Source organism: Sceloporus occidentalis, unplaced genomic scaffold (assembly GCF_023333645.1).
Source record: "Sceloporus occidentalis isolate IW3139 unplaced genomic scaffold, rSceOcc1.0.p SCAF_370, whole genome shotgun sequence".
Classification (NCBI taxonomy): domain Eukaryota; kingdom Metazoa; phylum Chordata; class Lepidosauria; order Squamata; family Phrynosomatidae; genus Sceloporus; species Sceloporus occidentalis.
The window spans coordinates 69,251-90,880 of NW_028317350.1; the positions used below are offsets into that span (position 1 = coordinate 69,251).

General features: G+C 42.5%; 2 protein-coding genes across 2 annotated transcripts; one reads left to right on the plus strand and one right to left on the minus strand.

Annotated features, from left to right (window-relative positions):
• Positions 1-1,802: 1,802 nt before the first annotated feature.
• Positions 1,803-6,022, plus strand: LOC149273512 (methyltransferase-like protein 25B). Its single transcript, XM_089506197.1, has 8 exons — positions 1,803-1,907; positions 2,516-2,631; positions 2,842-3,055; positions 3,381-3,443; positions 3,653-3,795; positions 4,044-4,805; positions 5,079-5,263; positions 5,898-6,022. Exons 1-8 carry the CDS (start codon positions 1,803-1,805, stop codon positions 6,020-6,022), a joined length of 1,713 nt encoding a protein of 570 aa, XP_089362323.1.
• Positions 6,023-6,723: 701 nt separating this feature from the next.
• Positions 6,724-13,024, minus strand: LOC149273513 (Fc receptor-like protein 5). The gene is made up of 9 exons (XM_089506198.1): positions 13,015-13,024; positions 12,435-12,452; positions 11,795-12,043; positions 10,677-10,940; positions 10,118-10,396; positions 9,607-9,879; positions 9,061-9,339; positions 7,797-7,856; positions 6,724-6,815 (listed from the first exon to the last, which is right to left on the minus strand). The coding sequence occupies exons 1-9, from the start codon at positions 13,022-13,024 to the stop codon at positions 6,724-6,726; spliced, it is 1,524 nt and encodes a 507-aa protein (XP_089362324.1).
• Between the last annotated feature and the right edge of the window lie 8,606 nt (positions 13,025-21,630).

Sequence of the window (21,630 nt, forward strand, 5' to 3'; positions counted from 1 at the left end):
TCTAATAAAGTCCATTGTCTTGATGTATGGAATAATTGCCCTTACTTTGGGTACGTAACACATTTGGAAGAGGGACGGGACTTGTGGGTAAACACTGAGCCAATGGGTAGGTATCAGTCCCTTTTTTTTTTTTTAATATTGTTTTAGCCTTTTTGGGCCTGCATTTTCTATCATTATTGGTGTATGCGGGAGTTAAATGTCTTGCTTTACGCCACCCAGACATCCTTTTATCTGTTTTCCAAATATTATGATTTTTACTGTAAACGTTATCTTGGCTCGGGAAGCAGAGTAACAAATGATGCTAATATTTTTAATTACAAAAATACGCAAAAATTAGAGGACTCAAAACAAATAGATTTTCATCAAATGCTCATCTAGCATTAGGAAACATTTCCCAGTTACCCCCAATAGAGGGGCAATTAGGGGACGTTTTGCGTTACATGAGGGGTAAAGAGGGCATCTTGTGTCCCTCATGGAGTCCCTGTATGACTGCATTAGACAATAGGGTGTTCTAAGTCATGTCTGTCCCCTCACAGAACCCGCGAATGGTTTTATTAGAGGGTATTCTGCCCCCTCACAGAGCCCGCGCACGGTGTTATTAGAGGGTATTCTGCCCCCTCACAGAGCCCGTACAGGGTGTTATTAGAGGGTATTCTGCCCCCCTCACAGAGCCCGTGCACGGTGTTATTAGAGGGTATTCTGCCCCCTCACAGAGCCCGTGCACGGTGTTATTAGAGGGTATTCTGCCCCCCTCACAGAGCCCGCGCACGGTGTTATTAGAGGGTATTCTGCCCCCCCTCACAGAGCCCGTGCACGGTGTTATTAGAGGGTATTCTGTCCCCCCTCACAGAGCCCGTGCACGGTGTTATTAGAGGGTATTCTGTCCCCTCACAGAGCCCGTGCACGGTGTTATTAGAGGGTATACTGCCCCCCTCACAGAGCCCGTGCAGGGTGTTGTTAGAGGATATTCTGCCCCCCTCACAGAGCCCGCGCATGGTATTATTAGTAAAGGGGTTTCTCCTGGTCTTGTTTGCCCCACAGCCTCCCCACGAACCTCCTGCCTGCGAGCGTGTGGCGCAGCACAGATACTGGGAGGGGAGGGGTTACCGGGACTCTCCGCCCATATTTAATCACTTCCGAGCGGGACGTCACACTCCACAGCAACATCGTCCGTGCTTACCGGAAACCGAGTATGAAGCACGTGACTGGAAATGGGGTATGACGTGAGAATGTGTAAGGGCAAATGGGGCAAAATGCATATGTGAGCACGTGACAGCATACGTGGGGTAAAAAGAATAAGGTATGTGACAGGGCAATGGGGTAGAATGAATGGGGCATGTGCCAGGATAATGGGGTAGAATGAATGATGCTTGTGCCAGGATAATGGGGTAGAATGAATGATGCTTGTGCCAGGATAATGAGGTAGAATGAATAATGCTTGTGCCAGGATAATGGGGTAGAATGAATAGGCCATATGACTGGGCAAATGAATACAGCAAAAAAATAAAATAAAATAAAAAAATATATATATATCTGTGTATATGGCGAAGACTAACCAGATCATTAATTTAACTAATAAATAGTAATTCTCACTCCTTTGTACTATGAAGCACTAAGTGGGCCTGGTATCCATGCATCTCAAGGAGATATCTCAGTGTCATAAGGTTTTAGCTATACATTGTGCTGGGCAAGTGACTAGCAAATATATAGAGAAGATACCCCGTTGGTGGCAAAATGCACGTCATTTGAGCTCTGCTATAAACATTTTTTTTTTTCTCCCCATTTATTCCAGGATTGAGAGCATGTCCGGATTTCAGTGCATGTCTTTAAACCAGAAGAAGCAGCTTGCCGCGGACATCACTCGGGTGCTTTCTCTCTACGGCTTCATCGCAGATTCTTATGTTATAGTGAGTATCGCTGCTTGTGCTGCGCTAGAAAGTGAAAATTGGCATCGGCTCAACCACACACATCTATGTGGTGAGTTTGACGTCATTTCTGTTTACTAGGTAGTTGGCGAAAACCTTTTGAAACAAGGACTTATTCCAAATAATAGTTTTTTTTTTTACCTTGCTAAAATAATGTCTGTTTGCATGAGCGACATGCATTCAATGTATACTCTTAAGTATAAATGGAAACAAAACTGCTCTTTAAAGACCGTGTGATATATGTTTTTAGAATGTTACAGAAGTTCTTGCTTTTTTATTTAGTTGTCGTTTATATTTCCTACATCATGAAGAAAGGGGTGGTCTTAATATCTATGGTAGGATAAGGCGTATTTCACCTCTGTTATATATTTGTATGGCTTCTTCTGTCCTTCATAATATCCACCCATCAAATATGGCAAGACTAGACAAGCGGTGAGTCCGTTAGCAGAAACTAAGAAGAAGATTTAATGGCTAACCTATAAGAGGGAGCGGCTCGGTATTCATTCATTTACATGTACATTTAGGTAAGATGGGGAAGGAATACATTATGCTACATTTTTCTTTATCGATATTGTCTTTTTCGTCCCCAGGAGTTTTTCAGTGATAATCTTTGGGCGACGTTGCCACAGTCGTGGAGGCTAGCGTTGTCCGACCTGCCTTCTCCGCAGTTAGCAGATCAGCTGCTGTCCAATAGAAAGAATGTCTGGTAAGAAGCCTAAAATAACTGAATTCTGCCATATAAAAAATATGCATCTGACTAAATATATACAATAGAACTCAGAGAATGGGTTGAATTCCCTTTAAATTGTTCCTAATTTTATGGAAGCTGATAAGTGATAATTAGTTATGAAATAATGTGAGCAGCGAATGAGCAGTGGTTCCCCCATTCACATTGTTCCCCTCCATTTTTTCACAGCTATAGGTCGGTTTGGCCTCTAAGTCTACTGGCACTCAAGGCAACAGCCCATGCCTTGAGTTTCCCACGCACCCTGTCACACGAAGTTGGGGACGTGAACAGTAAAACGCCAAAGGAATTCCTTGAAAATCATTGCCAGAGCTCAATGCTGGACCCCCTGTTCAGGAAGCACGTGAAGCCAAAAAAACAGCATGAAATTCGGCAACTTGGAAAGGTCAGAGTTACTGAACTGTAGGTACAACATAGTGGTAAAAGCATAGGTATCGTAATAAAAAATATGGTAATACCTTGGAGACTACCTTGGTAATACCTATGGAGATACCTTCAAGAACTCATCTCCCAGGTTTACCATGTGAGGCAGTTTTCATTAGATCCTGGCGTTTTCTCCATTCAGCCATTAAGAAACTGAACCTAACTGCTGCAGGGCCTTTGCTGTACCAAGAAAAGTCAACATATCATCAGAGCTTTCTTTCCTAAATAAGACTTTCTCATGTGCCGTCTCTTTTTCTGTGTGGCATCAAATTTTCCATTTTTTCCAGCTGGTAAAAAAGTTAAACAAACTTACGGGCTGTGATGAAGTGGTGGATATCGGCTCTGGCCAGGTATGACCAAAGTTCTTGAGATATTTATATATATATATATATTATCAGGCAGTTTTGCTTCATAAAGGAAAATATTGATTATGCTTCAAATGTAATTTCAGTTGCCTCTAAAAATAATTTAATGCATAAGAAACTAGAGAGCTGTATGAATTTTGAATACTAATTTTTTATTAGTATTTTTTTATTTTTTATTTTAATTCTCCCCATAGGGTCACCTGTCACGCTTTCTAGCATTTGGCCAAGGCCTGTCTGTCACAGCTATAGAAGCCGACAAGAATCTGGTGGACATGGCAATGAAGTTCGATCAGCAGCTGATATATATGCTGCAGAAAGAGCAATCGAGATTAACAAAGGTAACTGGAATCACTGAACCTGACCTGATGTTTTCACAGGTCTGCCAGAGAGGAGAGAATTTAAAGGAGGTAATGGTAATATATAAGTAATACTTATCTTAAATGATATGTATCCAAAAACAGTATATGTTATCTTGAACCCATAGCTCGCCTTTGGGATACAGAGTTTTAGAGTTAACATATAGAATAGTTATTAAGCTGTTTGCTTTGTTTTGTTTTAGAACAATGCTCACAAATTTACCGGCACCATCTCATCCAAGCCACCCAAACACGTGTTAGCGTTTGTGGATCCCAAGGCATCATGGGGAGATCTTGTGACCAAGTTCAGAGAAGCTACCTCAGTAGAAACAGAGGAACATGGCCAAGTCCAGACATCTCATTTGGTGTCTCCAGATGATGGGCAAACTTCTCAGAATCAAGTCATCGGCACTGTTGACTCGGAGAGCAACCAGCAAGAGCTCCGCACCTCACAAAAAACCTGTCCCCATAATGATGTCACTTTTAGAGAAGACTTGTGTCCTTGTGATGCTCTTAACACGGCGAACCAGTGGCAATTCACTCATACTAACAAGTTTGTGCTGACAGGACTCCATGCATGTGGTGACCTCAGTGTGGCCACTCTACGACACTTTGTGCGGTGTCCCAATGTCGTGGGTGTCACTTCAGTCGCTTGTTGTTACATGAAACTAACCACGTGTGAATTACCAAATCCCCCCGGAGTCCTGTTTGCCTCTAACACCAGTGACATTGCGGAGACAAACACACAGTACGGGTACCCCTTGAGCTCTTGGGTGTCTCAGCTTCAGGGTCACAAGTTGTCTTACAAAGCCCGAGAGGTGGCCTGCCATGCAATAGAAGACTATACGGAGAGACTTAGAGGTGAAAGCACGATTCTACGCACTCACTGCTATAGAGCTGTGCTAGAGATCCTCATTCGCAGGGTAGACCCAAACATGAAACGAGCAGGCGTCCAAACGATCAAAAAGGCCCATGAGCTTTCCTTCAAAGAGTAAGTACCATAAGAAAACTTTTAATATTATTGTCGCCATTAGGCTGATAAACATGCTTTAATCTGTATGTCTAAACCTGTCTTTCAGTCGCTTGCCCAAACTCTTTTTTTCCGAAGAGGGGGTCTTAAGTGTATTTAATTTATTGGATCGGAGCCAATGCAAGCATTTCACTGCAGGGGCAGTTATGTTATGTGTTTTTATAATGGTTTTGAATAAATGTAGGGTTTACTCTAAAATAGACACAACTTGCTAAATATGTTTACTTTTTCTAGATATGCCAAAAGGGGGCTGAAAAAAATAGGGCTGGACCCCTGTGCACCCCTATGTGAATCATCCGTGGAAAGGATGCTGTCCCAGCAGCAGAATGTGGTGGCCTTCTTTAGTCTTGCCCTGCTGCTGGCACCGTTAGTGGAAACGCTTATACTGTTGGACAGAATGATCTTTGTGCACGAGGCAGGTACGTGTCCCAGGCTCTTGCTTTAGCAATTCAGGCCCACACACAGCCACAGGTGCAAAGCCAAATCCACACCAGGCAAAGAGACGCGGAAAGAAAAACACTTCCTATTCCCATACCTTTATGGCCCTACTTGGACACTGGAGAACCGTGCCTGCCAACCTGGCAATTACCAGTAATCCAAAGTAACAATATCCACAACAAACTCCGTATAAAGACTGGTAACCATTGCCATCTCACGTATGACCTAACCTTCCTGGCTAAAATCAATACATTTCTGTGTAGCAGCATTCATTTACTAATCAGTGGCTGCCTTTGAGCATTAAGTGGTGTAGAATAATGGCGTAAAGCACAATAGAAAACCTGTTCTTCCATTATTTGAATGCCATCTGCAATATACGATTGAGGTATAGAGGCTGATATTAAAGGTAACCATATGATGTTTAAGTGGTACCCCTACTCACAAATGCACTGATTTCTCTATGGTTTCCCTGAGTACTTGTTAAGTCCTTTCTCGTTAGACTTTGTTAATTAGATTGTGTACTTTTTGCAGGTATGGCTTAAAGACGCCTGTTTGTGTTACTTTGGAATAATAGAGTTAATAAATGTAAAATGTGCTTTTTCCCTTTTTTTTCAGGATTTCACTGTGATCTCATCCCATTATTTAAACCTCAGTTTTCCCCGAGGAATCTTGTGCTGGTTGCTGCTAAGACGAACGCTCATACCGGAAGTCTTATAGAGGAAATTAAGAAAATTCTGTAGCGAATCCAGAACACTGCTTTTTTTTACAAAACACCCTCAACGTGGATAGGATAGAGCTGTGTGATGTTTTTTTAACAAAGAAAAATAAAGTTAAAACATTCTTTTGAATACAGAATGTCGTGTTTTGATTTATCAGTTCTTATTTTTTTTGTCATAAACCAGAAAGCTAAGTCATATATTTGCAGCACCCTCCCCTTGGCCCATTTCCTATTGAAACTTGGCCCGTCGTATTCAGATATTTTTTTTTCTGCAAATACATCTCAGTTGTTACAAAGCCTTAGAACAGGGACCTGGCAACCCGATGCAGGGTCGTTAATTAGAAAATAAATTGCGAGGGGATTGTGATACGGCCTCACAATGAGAAGTGCCTGGTTTGGCTCAGAAGAGGGCGATGTGTAATTAAAGGAAGTACTATATGTGCATCTTCTTGCTTAATTCATTTCTGAATCGTTGTGGATTCACCGTCCATAGGTTTCGTACGAAGAATCTCTAAAAATACAGATTTTGATAGGAAGAAATTACGCAGAATACCAGTTGTTCTACAAATTATATTTACATGAATTATTTACAAAGATCAAATAACATGTATTATTCTCATGTTATCTGAGCATCTTCCTCTCTAGCTACACAAACATCTTTGTCATGGGATTTAAAAGACAGTAACTATTTGTTTAAGTTCCATAACAATGTTTGAGGAAGTTCTAATCTGTGTTCCTTGTGGCATGACGAACACGCAAATCTTCTATTGAGTCATTGGCCCAAATGGTGTTCACGTTCTTTATGCCTATTATGACTGTAAGGATACGGTTTATTATACTCATTGATTTCTGTTATTCTGCGGATTTATGGTAGCCATGGCGCCTAAACTTTTACTTGCCAGCCCCTGATTTTCAGTGTACTTCATCTTGGATCCTTCAGTTGATCGCCATCCTAAATTCTATGTTTCTTGACCCGAACTACGATTGAGTTAGGCTCTAATGTGAAGACTAAACTCTTGATGTCCAGTCTATATTGTGGAAGCACCTTCCGGAATCAGCCCATCCAGCAGCAGAGACTCTTCAGATCCGAATTGAATGTGTAGATGTTTTGTTGCAAGCCATGAAGACCAAGAAGCAGCTCCTGATGTCATTTGAAATGAACGTTGTTATAAATGCCCTCTGGAGACTCGTGTTGGTCGGGGTCAGATTCTGTATTCATTCTCTTTGTTTTCACAGCACAGTAAATGACGTCCTTTGAAAAACCAAAAGGAAGTTTATTAACACTATTTTATTAAAAAGTGGAATTTATTATTCTTCCACAGAAAATTCTCAGTACTTACATTTTGAGCAGGTGGCACTGGTGCGGCTGAAACAATAATGAAACATAAAAATAAGTTCCTATGGATGCCTCTTTTAGTAACGAGTTGCTTTGTGATTTGTTGCTGTTTTAACTCAAGATGGTTTAGACAAAGAAGACTTTATACGGGTCATGATTCGTCAAAGAGCTTAAAGATATTTGAAAGTTATGCTTCCTTCATATTGTCTAGAAACAGGAAACGGATGCAGGGATAACAGGAAGTTTAGAGTGCAACGGGTTATTGGTTCCCCCACTAAAAATGGAAGCAAACTATCCAAACGCCTTTTAAGGGATCCAGATGTTTACATTTTTAGCCGAAAATGTACATCATTCTTAAAAAGAGAACTTTATATTAATTAGACAGCATACTCAGCGAATTTAGCGCCGGTGTTTACAGATGCCAACGAAGGCACGTATAAGACGCGCTAATTAGACTAACCTTTGTTTGTGGAATTGATTTTGATGTCGGCATAGCAGAGTTCATCTTCTTGGGCTGGTTCTGAGAGAGGGGAAGAATATGTATGCCATTAAAGCAGGTAGCGGCTGTGATTATAGGGATGTCCCTGATTTTAAATAAATGGTAAATGGGGTCATCCCCTTAGGAACGGCCGTACCTGTCCTGTCCCTGGTGTGTGTAGATCCAGGCTCCGGTGCCTTCTCGTTCTCAGGCCTGAGAAAGTTGCAACTTCCGGTTAATCGTACAATAATGAGCAAATGCCTAAAAATCCTTTCTGATGAAAGTCAGTAATTCGCCACAACAAATTAAAAGTTTACAGAAAAGCGTTTGTTAGGAATGCAATTTATTTATTCATTTAAATATGAATTAAAATTCTCAGCCAATCCCCGATATATATATATTTTTGAGCAGAACAGTATTGATTATTAGAACTAAGTTGATCGTGACCCAATTAATCGTACGTCTTCATATAAGTTTAACTATATGTAGGGTCGGCAAAGGGAGTTGGTCTACGAATTTGGCTTGTAAATTCTAAATTAAAACGACTTTTTATTGTCTGATTTGTCCGCCCAGCTCTGAACGCGTTACAGTAAAGGGAGTCCGCGGGAGAACATTAGTTCTGTGGCTTACCGAACCCGAGCCTCAGGAAACCCCAAATCTGCAAAACAAAGAGAAATGAAACCTGCGATACTGCAGCAGATCACAACAAAAATACACAAAAATGGGGTTTATTCACCCAACACACAAGTTCTGCCCTCGCTAACTGGGCGTTATACAGCATTATACTCATAATGCGATAAAATGTTTCAACACGTTATCAGAATTCAGCGAACAAAACCCTGAGAATATTCATTATTTATTCATTCCTTCTTTATGCTTAAATCCACCAATACCATCTTTAGTCTAAATTCCAACTTCAATTATAAACTTTACACACCAAGAAATCAGAGCTACCTTTTTCTTCTCGGGCTTCTTGTTGTTTTTCGAATGAACGAGTTACTCTGCGCCAGAACACGATCATCAAGATGACGGCAACGAGAAGAAAAGCCGAAAGGGTCGCTATGAGACCTGGCAACAGATAATCGGGACCTGTGTATTTGGCTGGGAAACAGGAGGTATTATTAATAATTACCCGCTGAAATGTAACAATCAATAGCCGCCAACTACCTTGAACCTATACATCTATGTATGACTTTATGGGGAGGGGGGGTATCAGGAGTATGTATATGTAGTGTAAGGAACTCACCTTGTACTTGGATACTCAAGACATTACTTATTCTCTTTACGCTGAAGGTTAAGGCTCTAGCTTCACAGACGTAATTTCCTCCTTCCTCCGGCTTAGCCGACGAAACGTGATATTTATTAGATAAGCCAAAATCCTGCACAATCTCCCCGTTTTTGTAGAAAGCAAATTGTATTTCGGTATCCTGTTCGGACCGCCGGGTTGCGTTACACGTTAACGTCATGTTGGCGCCTTCTGATATCGTTGGTGGGCTCACTTTTATTTCTGGATCAGAGAACAACTCTAGAAGGAAAGAAGAGATTGCCGTAATGACACACGATTACATTGTAATGACACATACGATTGTAACGTCTAGGATAACACCGTGGGAACGGGACCGCTTCACACTAGGGTCGCTATAGCCGCCATTGAATTGTATGTGTTGGAAGACGCTTTGTACCCACATAGTCCCCTTCTGAAATGTATGGCTGTAAGGAGGTAAAGAGCCATAGCTAAGCACATTAAGGACAGACTGACATGTCGTAGGCGAGCGTGAATACAATCTCTCACCTTGTACTTGAATTGTTACAGCGATGCTTCTCTTTATTATGTTGGAACGTGAGGTTTTGACCACGCAGGCATAAAGTCCCGAGTCATTTGACTTAGCCACACGGACCTGGTATTCATTGGATGGACCAAACCTTTTGACAATGTGTTCATCTCTGTAGAAAGCAAATTGCAGTTCCGTGGCCCGAGGGCCAGTAGCGTCACATGTCAGGGTCATCTCCGCACCTTCGATCACTAGCTCTGCGTTTGCCCTAACCTTGGGGAAGGTGAAGAGTTCTGGAAAACAAGGCAACCGTGTTAATCAGATTCAGTAATCGTCCCATATGACAAATATTCAGAATGTGGAGAATGGACTATGGAGATTCATTCATTAAAGAGAAAGTTAGAACGAAGCGTATCAGAGATTGCACTTTATGGTGACTTTTTTTTTGTTTTTACCCCAAAACGTCTTGTTTTGTTGCACAGTTTATAGAACACGACGGTAAAGGAATCAGTCCTTTAGTCTTGGGCTTACCTTGAATTGCGACATGTATCGACTTGCTCGTTTTGCAGATTTTCGTTGCCGTTTTGACTTTGCAGATGTAATTTCCGGAGTCCTCCGGGCGAGCTGACCAAAGCTGATACGTGTTGGAGATATCAAAGTCCTGGACCCTCTCACCATCTTTGTAGAAAGCAAACTGTAATTGTGTACCCCGTCTGGGTGGGCTGAGAGTTGTGTTACATGTTAGTGTGACATTGGTGCCTTCGGATGTCCCTTGTGGCCTCGCATTTACTTGGGGATTCGAGAACAATTCTGGAAGAGAGAATAAGCAACATTAGTGGACCGGGACCCCATCAAGTCCTACATCAAGTATACCTGGGACCCCATCAAGTATACCTGGTGATATCACAGAAGACACACAAGCGGGATAATTATGCTCTTCTGATGAAAGGGTACATTTTGGGTATTGTACCAAACACCCTGAGAACATTTATTTTTGATGCCAGTGTCTATAATACTCATGTTCTAATCAATGGATGGATCAGTGGATTTCTAAATTCTAAACATGATATTGAAGTTCCTCAGCACTGACCTTTGATGGAAAGAGTTTCTTCAGATGACCGGTATGTTTGATATGTACCATATGGGTATATTTCCTTAGTACACCAGTATCTCCCGGCAGCACTCATCGTAATATCTTTAATTACAAGGTAATCTGAGTTTGTGTATTGTACGACAGTATTGCCGTCTTTGTAAAAGGTTGGCGATCGCGCAGAATATCCGGGGGCACTGTGACATCTGAGAGACACTGTGTCCCCTGCATAAACGGATGGGGGGATTTGTAGGATGACTGCACCTAAAAACAACAAAATGTTATACATCAGTCAAGTCTAAAATGTTTTTTTAAATGTAATAATAGAAATTAATAATAACACATTTATAATTAATGAGAATCAGAAGAAGCTTCGTCGCCAGTAACGCTGAATGCTACCCACCTTCTCTTGCATCTTCTTGACCTTCCGTCTTCGCCCGGTGCTCCCTGTGTCTTCTGTCTTCGCCTGCTTCTCCATGAGCCAGGCCTCCCGGCGCACTTCCGCAAATGATTTCACCAATCGGGAGCAAGACTGTGTGCCCTTAAGCTCCGCTCTTTTGCAGAAGTGTGGCGGAAACGCCTGTCTCACGGAGTACCGAGCGAAGACAAAAAAACACCGCGAGAAACTGACAGACAAAAAATATGAGGAGAAGCGGATGAAGAAAGAAGACAGAAGAACAAGAAGATGCAAGAGAAGAAGCAGATGTGCTGGAAAGGAGACAGGGGCACAGAAGCAGTCGGCGGAGAAAGTAGGGACACATGAAAAATATCTGAACCCCAATTATAGGCTGCACCCCGAATTTAAATATTTAAATTAGGGGGGAAAGTATGGCCTATAATCAGGACAATACAGTATGGTATCACAACATTTACATAGGATAATTTCAAAAGGGTAGACAAGTATGACGGTACTGTCGCAGGACAGAAAATGTATTGGATATCCTACTTGTGCCACGTTTTGCCACGGATCTACAAATTGTGATAGTTCACATATCTTGGTCTCCGCTGATTTCTCTTGGACTACTTTGTCCTGTTAGGATAGACATTTTTAAACAATTCTCTATGAGCTAATCGACTTGCTCTAATGAGTGCTGAGTGTATATCGGAGGTCTACTCACTATTAACAATAACCAGTCTAACAGGGTCACTTCTCTCAGTATGTCTTCCCTGGCACCTATATTCACCGCTGCTTTCACTACTCGCAGATTGGATCCTTATTGTCTTTGGGTTGCGACTCAGCTGATTATCTTTAAACCAAAAATATTCTTGTGCCGCCGAAGGCAAGATACACGTTAAAGTGACCGCATCTCCTTGGAGTATCTTAGTCCAGTTTGGCGTAACGCTAACCACCGCTTTGTCGGCAGCTCCTGAAAAACAGTTAGTGAATAGAGTACGACAAGTTACCGTTTTACACGCTTAATAAGAATGATGATCATATACCTCCCAGGCATTTAGAACTTAATGTATAAAGTAAATTCTTGGTGTTTCCATACTCAGAATCCCATGATATCCCATGATTTTTTTTTATTTATTGTTATATATATATATATATATATATAGCGCCATCATATTCCGCAGAGCTGTACAATCAGGAATATAACAAGTAGTGCATCACAATTTGATTTACAGAGACAAAAGCTAGGGAAGGCTCTGAACAGAGGAGCTTATAACCAAGAAGGATTTTAATATACATTCTTCAAAAAAAAGAATGGAAAGACCCCATTAATTGTTTAGAGTAAAAAGAAAATATAAACTCACCTGAAATTATGAGGATTGCTGGAAAAAAACAAAGAAGATACTAATAACTACCATTCATAACGTACCATTCAAAAATTCATTTAAAGCATGGCATCACTGATAGAGGCTATTAAACATATTATTCACTCTCCTACCCTGACCGCTGTTAAGGGATGCTGCTTCCCCCTTTCGGTTCTCATTTACAGGCTGTCTACCTCCCAACAGTCCCGGTTTTCATGAGACATTCCTGCTTTTGAAGCACTGTCACACAGACTTGCGTAGCTACCCCGCCGTCCAGCTTTTGGGGAAGATCTTCTGATTTTTCTTGACTGTCAAATCATTTGCAGCTCCTACGTGACCGTCTCGCGACGATCCAAAGCTGAGCACTGCAAGGTGGGTCTTCCTACAAGGAAGTTGGGTGACCTTGGCTTGACTCCACCCACCTCTGGGGCCTGCCACACCCCATCTCGGCTCGGTTGTCCCGATTTTGGATAAATTGTCCAAGGTAGATAGACCCTTCTGCTCGCTTTTTTCTATAACCCTTAAAACAGGTGTCCCATTTTTGGATAGATTTCCAAGGTAGATAGACCCTTCTTCTCACCTTTTTCCATAACCCCCAACACAGGTGCCCAAGTGTCACGGAGCTGGCTAGTCCGACCGACTACCTCCGCTGTCTTGTGGTCCCTTAGCCTGGGACGACACACTTTCCCCGGTTCCCCAGTCACTAGCCGAGACTCAGTGTAGGGTAAAACCAAATGATGACTGATTTATTTCTCACGCACAGGGCTGATATATCCAGCAAAACACACATTAACATAAAACAAGATATTGGGGCACAAACCGCCCCCTTAATCTGCCTCCCAGAGACAACAGGGGCAGTAACGGGATTAACAATACAATGGGGGGGGGAGACGGATTTACACAACAAAGTAATGCACCATGAGGTAGAGGGGTCTGATATTAAATTAAAACAATGGCAGTCACTCCCTGGTTGCAGATCCTGGCTGTCGTGATATAGTGCTGGGGGTAGCCACAGAAGCCTTTACAAACCCTGGGCCCATAGTCAATAGGGAGGAGGCTAGCAGTTAGGCTTCTCCAGTGGTCCCAGTGATGGAGGCTTCCGTCACAATAAATTAGCTAGACCCTTATTCTCGCCCTTTTCCATAACCCCCAACACAGGTGTCCTGATTTAGGATAGATTGTCCAAGATACATAGACCCTTCTTCTCCCTTTTTTCTATAACCCCCAAAACAGGTGTCCCATTTTTGGATAGATTGTCCAAGGTAGATAAACCCTTCTTCTCGCCCTTTTCCATAACCCCCAGCCCAGGTGTCCCATTTTTGGATAGATTGTCCAAGGTAGATAAACCCTTCTTCTCGCCCTTTTCCATAACCCCCAACACAGGTGTCCTGATTTAGGATAGATTGGCCAAGGTAGATAAACCCCTCGTCACCTTTTTCCATAACCCCAACACAGGTGTCCCGTTTTTGGATAGATTGGCCAAAATAGATAGATTGGATAGATTATCGATTGTCTAAATTTAGCACTTCCCTAAGCATCTTTTGTAATCTCTATTACAACACTTAAAAAGAAAAAAGAAGAAAAACTGTTTGGAAATTATTTATTTACAGCATTTCCTTTTTCTGTAATGCAATTTTGACAGATCCTGTGGTCTGATCGTTACGATTGCTTAACAAAGAACTCATCAATTCCATTTATTAAACCTTCCTAAAACGTGTTTTCCTAGATTTTGAGTTTTTTCCCCACATCTATCTAGTCTGCCTGATATAAAATATATGCCTACCAGGAAATAAACTGAACACATAAAAGTCTACAAAAAACAACACAACATTTTATCCATACAGGCTGAGAGAACATAAAACAATAGGTCATTTCTTCCCTTATACCCCAAATATTACAAAGATATGATGAGATGAGTTCCTTAATTTATTTGTGGCTTTTGTGTATGAAGAAAATAATCAATATCAGACAAGTTGTTTTTTTTTATATATTTTGATATTCAATGCTAGATATTTATTTAATGTGCATTTTTGTATACATTGTTGTAAAATGTACTATTCAACAGAATGAATAATTTTACAAATAAGAAAAGTATATACAAATATGTTATATATATATATTAATATATAATATATTAATATATATTATATATAATATATATTAATATATATTATATATAATATATAAAATATATATTATATATAATATATATTAATATTATTATATATAATATATATTATAAATTATTTATATTATTCTTCCAATGTAAAAGATTTATAACAAAATATTTTTGAATACTAAGCATATGTTGCTTCCCATTAACCCATTATTTTATAGAATGCAAATAATCTATGATCATTCCATATAGCATACAGTCAAACCTTTTCTTCACATCTATCCTGAATCTAAGACGAGACCAAGGACTGATTTAGGTTTCAGTCTTTACTGCAGGAAACACAGGCAGACTAGACGGGCCAAATCGGGCCGATCTGCTGTCAAATCTAATAACAGTTCTTGAAGTCTGAATAATATATTAACAATACAATGTGTTTTTATACATGGCATTTCTGTGATCAGAGTTGCTTTAAAGGATTAAACTTTTCAGACTTAAAAGGTCATGTATTCTGGGGGAAAAAAGGAAAAATGTTGTACTTACAGAGAACGATCGTTAACGTCAGGGCGTGCATGGTGCCTACAGATAAGGAATGTAACGTTTGCTGGGCTAATAGAGGAAGCAACGATCTATACTTTCTTCCTCTTTTAGGGTCAGATTAATCATATATTTCATGCTTTGCTATTCATCCTGGAGGCTTTCCAACATTTACATTTTAAAATGTAAATCAACAGCACACAGGTCTAAGATCATGCTATAACAATGCATGGTTGTCTAGGAGTGGAAGTCCCTTCTAGGCTGACCCTTTCCCTGTGCTACAAGACCAGCCTGCTCTACGTAATAAGAAGAGATTTCAAGACCATGGTCAAAGTTTTGTGGAAAGCTAACACCTTATTGATCCCTGATCAAGTCAACTCTGAACTGGGAACTGTGGCAGAAATTTGGCTGAACATCCAAAAGAGAACAGTACTTTAGCCAGGGCCTTCAAAGTCCTTGGGGTCTTTCCAATGTACGCAGGCCAAGTTCCACAGTAGAGTTTTATATACAAAATAATCTAACGTTATTGTTTTTACAGCCGCCCATCTCACGTTCTCAATTCCTTTTTGTAATACAAGATCAGAACCTTAACCCGTCGAGCCTGGGGCTTGACTCAATCCCACGCCAGTTCCATGTCGCACTCCAGCTCATCCGGTCCTCCAAAGAATGCTCCATCATGACCCCTTACACACGTTTCTTACTAATTAGTCTAGCGACGTAGCCGTTTCTTTAATTAATTTTAATCTCAGAAGCAAATACTCTATGAGAAATATCTTTTGTTGCTACAATGCTCCTGGATTTTTTTTTAGATTACTGATCTAGAACCCTTTTGTGTCTCCACAGGACCAGTTCTATCCGTTTCTCTCATGCAAATCACCTGCTTGTCTAACAATATTAGATGTTTGTATCTTCTGGTCAACTCATCTCGAGGCCAATATGTGTAAATATACACGCTGTGAAGAACCTATGTCTGATCTTCACTGTTATTATTATTATTATATTTATTTGTACCGTTTGAATGTGGCTGCAGCTCCAGCCTTCAAAGAGACGATCCTATAATCTGGCTGGGGCTCTTAATCAGCCAACACAGCCCTGTCTGCCCAGACGGCACCCGCACTACAGGGGGGATAACACAGGTGGGGGAACCCATTGTATCCCTTAATCCCCTCACCTGATACATCCCCTGTATACCGATGGTATTTGTGAGGGGATGTGGCTGATGGGATTTGTAAGGGGATGTGGCTGATAGGATTGGGGGTTGGGTTCGGTGCACAGTGAATGTAGATTGTATATAAGTTCTGTGTGTTTGTAATAAAGAGAGTTCTGTTTTTAACCTCAAAGCATGAAGTCCTGTCTCATGATTGAGGGAAGTGCTGGTCTGTGACTGCTTTCTTCGGACAGCCACAGCGTGTCCGCTTACTGGGAGAGGGAAGGAGCTGACGGGCGGATGTGTCCAGTCTGGGGCACAGGACGATCCGTCACATTGGTGGCAAGCGGTGGGATCTACTCCTTCCAGACCAGAGCGGACCAAAGCAACTAGCCGCAGAACAAAGTTATACCCTGGCGAGGAAGAGCCAAACGGATCCACAGATGGAGTGGATTGAACAGTCACCGGGATGCGGGGTGACTTGGAGGGGAGATGAGACCCTCGAATCGGAGACTCCAGTATGGGAGTTTGAGAGACGGACCCGAGCCCGGCTCGTGGGATGGAGAGCGGCCCTAGAAAAGTGGAGCGCCAACCAAGGTACACATCTGCCCACCCTAGAACAACGAATCAGGGACCAGGTGAATGGGAGGCTCTACTTGTTCGGGGGACCTGCGTCTCCAGGTGAGGTTGCAGAGCTAGAGAAGCTGATCCGACAGGAGATTGGGCTCGAAGAGGAGTACCGAGCCATATACTGGGAAGCCCGAGGCCCACAGCGAAAATCCAGAAAGCCCCATTCTCCGGAAGGGATGGATGTTGGCGGGCCTGGCCTGTTGTGGGAGGCATTCGAGGAAAGGGATGTCTTTGGCAATGGCAACATGGACCGATGGTGGGACATTAGTGACAAGCGCCGGAGAGCCCTGCCGCCCACTGCAACAAGTGAACTCAGCCAAGACCTTGAGAGACTAGTAGACAGAGAATGGTGCCTTGAAGCAGAATACTTGGCGCTGTTCGAGGGGCGCTACGCCCTGCAGTGTGAGCCGACAGATGTCACAGAGCGAGCTCCGGAGGCCGCTCACTGTAATTGGCAAGCCTCCGGACTTGAAGGTTCAGCCACTCTGCCCCTGGTATTGCAGCCAGAGCCCAAAGAGGTGAAAGTGGGCAATCACTTTTGGGAGGAAGTCTTCCGGGCGATTATGGACCGCATGCAGTCGCCGGAATTTGAGGCAGCAGTCTATGGGTTTCCACTAGAGGCGGCAGAAGCGCCAACAACAGGGCAGAGGGACGCTGTTCTCTGCCCAGCACCATGCGCCCCTCCTGCTCCGGCTGAAGCGCCGGCAGCGGGGCAGAGTGCCACTGGCCTCTGCCCCCCCCACAGTGAAAGGTCCCTGCCTGCTAGCAGGGACCCACCAGAGCAGTGCGACGCGATCCTCTGCCCAGCACCGCAAAATGCCAGACCGGCAGAAGAGCCGGCCACGGGGCAGAGTGCTGCTGGCCTCTGCTCATCCCCCAGCACAGTGTACCCGCCGGCTAACGAGGACCAACCAGAAGTGCTGGCACCCGGAGAGAGAGTCGCTGACCTCTGTCCTGCACCAGCAATCCTCGCTCTGGCTGAAATGCCAGCAACAGGGCAGAGTGCTGCTGGCCTCTGCCCGCCCCACAGCGAAGGGTCCCAACCTGCTAGCATGGAACCACCAGCGGAAGAGCTGGCCACAAGGCAGGGTGACGCTGTTCTCTGCCCAGCAACGTTCCCTGCACCAGCAGAAGCACTGGCAACCGGGCAGAGCGTCACTGACCTCTGTCCTGCACCAGCAATCCTCGCTCTGGCTGAAACGCCGGCAACAGGGCAGAGTGCTGCTGGCCTCTGCCCGCCCCACAGCGAAGGGTCCCCACCTGCTAGCAGGGAACCACCAGCGGAAGCGCTGGCTACAAGGCAGAGTGACGCTGTTCTCTGCCCAGCACCGTTCCCTGCACCAGCAGAAGCACTGGCAACCGGGCAGAGAGTCGCTGACCTCTGCCCTGCACTGCTTACACCCCCATTATCTGGCGCTCCCCAGCACGAGCATCCGGGAGGGGGCGCAGGCGGCGACCCTCCCCAGCGGCTGTCAACAATTATGGGAGGAAGGGAAACCGGCACTCCTCCCCAGCGGCATGGTCCAGTGGGCAAAACGAGCCCCAGCTCGGAGAGCCAGGTAGGGGTAAGTGAAACTGCTGCTGCTTTGGAGTGGGCTCTTGTTGTTTGGGTGGGGGAATGTGGAGCTGACTCGGGACAAGCCCGTAGTCAGGGTAACCATGGGAGGGTTCCATCAGGTTGGGAGGGAGCCGAGTCTGGGCTGAGTGCCCAGAGGGGAAAGGAAGCCCTGGAGAAAGGTCTCCCATGCCTGCAGAGGAGACTAAAGAGGGCTGCCCACTGGAGAGGCTTCTGGGCTGGCCTCTTACCCTTTGACTACGGGCCAGGCCTAGGAGCCCGGGTGACTGACATGGGGCTGCCAGGGTGCCCCAGAAGCCGCACGCCCGCTCTCCCTACCCCGCAGGACTAGAGACAGTAGAGGCCCGGTCATCCCCAAGCCGATCCGTTAGGGATCTGGCTGTGTCTGCCGGACGTTTGCACAAGAGGGGAGTAATGTGAAGAACCTATGTCTGATCTTCACTGTTATTATTATTATTATATTTATTTGTACCGTTTGAATGTGGCTGCAGCTCCAGCCTTCAAAGAGACGATCCTATAATCTGGCTGGGGCTCTTAATCAGCCAACACAGCCCTGTCTGCCCAGACGGCACCCGCACTACAGGGGGGATAACACAGGTGGGGGAACCCATTGTATCCCTTAATCCCCTCACCTGATACATCCCCTGTATACCGATGGGATTTGTGAGGGGATGTGGCTGATGGGATTTGTGAGGGGATGTGGCTGATAGGATTGGGGGTTGGGTTCGGTGCACAGTGAATGTAGATTGTATATAAATTCTGTGTGTTTGTAATAAAGAGAGTTCTGTTTTTAACCTCAAAGCATGAAGTCCTGTCTCATGATTGAGGGAAGTGCTGGTCTGTGACTGCTTTCTTCGGACAGCCACAGCGTGTCCGCTTACTGGGAGAGGGAAGGAGCTGACGGGCGGATGTGTCCAGTCTGGGGCACAGGACGATCCGTCACACACGCTATAACATGCATTGTTTATCTTCCAGCGGTTTAGCTCACGTTAATGGAAAATTAACCGGAAATCGCACATCTACCACACACGCTTCTGAGGCCAGAAACAGATCATTTCGTGACTTTGTGTGTGGATGGAAAATGCGGCGTCTTGTGTATTTTCAGTTGGTCTTTGGTTTCTGCTTTCCACCGGATATTATATACACCGGACCACTTGGTGGCCAAGGGTTGAAGCTCATGTAAATAATAATAGCTCTTGATCTTAACTCTTCACTAAGAAATGCCACAGCGGGTATGAATATTCTACATGAATAATATAATAAAAATTATCATTCCAAATGCCGTCTCGCCAGCACCACATACATCAGATTTCTTCTTTAAAAATGATATACCAGTAATTTTATTTCCAACTAGGTAATAATATTAATAATTACCTATACTATAGAAAGGCTGTAAAGGGTGCATTTGTTATACAGTAAAAGCATCTGTTCTATTTAGCGGTAGACACAGGAAGGAGGGGTTAAAAATAATGTTTTGATTATGACATCATCGTTCTGTGTATCAGTCGTTATCTGAAGGGCATCTGAAGTGCACCAAAAACATGACATTTTTAATGTTACTCTTCCTGCCTCAAGGTAAAAAAAAATTTCATCACTTGTTCTTTTTACCAAAAATAATATTAGTTTTGAATAATTTATACATTATTAATGAATGATGTAAAAATTGAAATAGCTATTTTTCATTAAAAAAAAATTGGCATGCTCGATAAAGAATAAACACTTTTTTTTTATTCCTATCAATTGCCTTTGTATAGACAGCTAAGTACGTTTACAGAATTTTTTTTAGAATAAAATGTAATATTTTTGTGATAAAAAAAAATAAAAATCAGAATTCTAATTTTGAAACTGTCAAATTAAAAGGTTATATATTTTGATTGCAGAGCAAGTCTTGATAAAAAAAAAATATCTACAAATATTGCATACTTTTTAATGTTTTTATTTGTTTGTGGGATAATTTGTAATGAAAATTACAATGTCTTAAACAGATTTGCTGCAATTTCTGCAATAAATACGTATGTTATGTTTATATTTACTGATACTAACTGGATGGAGCTGAGTTTAGAAATAAGCTCAAGTTAACTTCAACCGTGAGTGAGTGCTCCCTACAAATTATCGGTCCCTCGGTGGACTCCAACCCACATACATTAATCTGCCATTGATTAAACTGTCATTCCAAACTAATCTAGCAATCTCTGAGAAAGTCCTTACACTCAAGATGGTGAAATAGAGGATATCAGTTCTATATCAACTTGTTTGGTGTTGACCTTGACTTCTTTAGGAGTCCAAGAGACTGTCGTCGGTTGCCAGTTATAGTCATTATAAGAAAAAACATGCAGCAAGCAGTACAGTTTATTAAGACTATACTTAAATAACAAAAGTGAGAAACTATATAGTGACCAGTTTCCAGTGTGGCCTGCCATTTGTAAATGCGTTCGATCATTTGTCTTTGCAGTGCATGCCCTTTTGGAACAGCCTGAAGATGTCTTGTTTATTCCTGTTAATGGGACTGCAAAGGTCTCATGCGTGTCATGCGGGGACATGGACAATGGGAGTCCAATAGCCTGGATTTGGAGAGAGAAGAAAGAAACAAAAGTAATCAAATTATGCACTTATAAGGAAAACGATTCCAAATATACATGCATTATTAACAATAATCACAGTATCACTCTTAAAATAAACCGCGTGCAGGAGAACGACTCCGGAATGTATTACTGCGCATCTAGGTTTAAAGTCAACATTGCTGGTGGGACACATCTAATCGTTGGAGGTAAGACATTAGATATATTGTTCTATAATATATATATATATATATATATATATATATATATATATATATATATACTGTACAACAGTCAATTCATCATAAATATTAAAGAAACATTCCTTCCAAAAGATGTGTTTTGGAATATTATTCATAAAAGTTGAGATGCTTGATAATTGGTTGGTCGTTACATTTATTTTTTTTATATTTAAGTTGTCCAAAAATAAATCTAGGAGAAAAAAATATAAATTATTTTCAGTAAATATACATTAAATTCAGTAAAATATAAACCTAAAAATACAAAATATAACCTGTTGAAAGGAGTTTCAGAAGTAACATGATAGACGGATGAACGATACATAAACAACTTCTGCTGGAGTGAACATGTAGAAAATGTCCATCACACTCGGTGAAGGTGACATTTTGACCCAA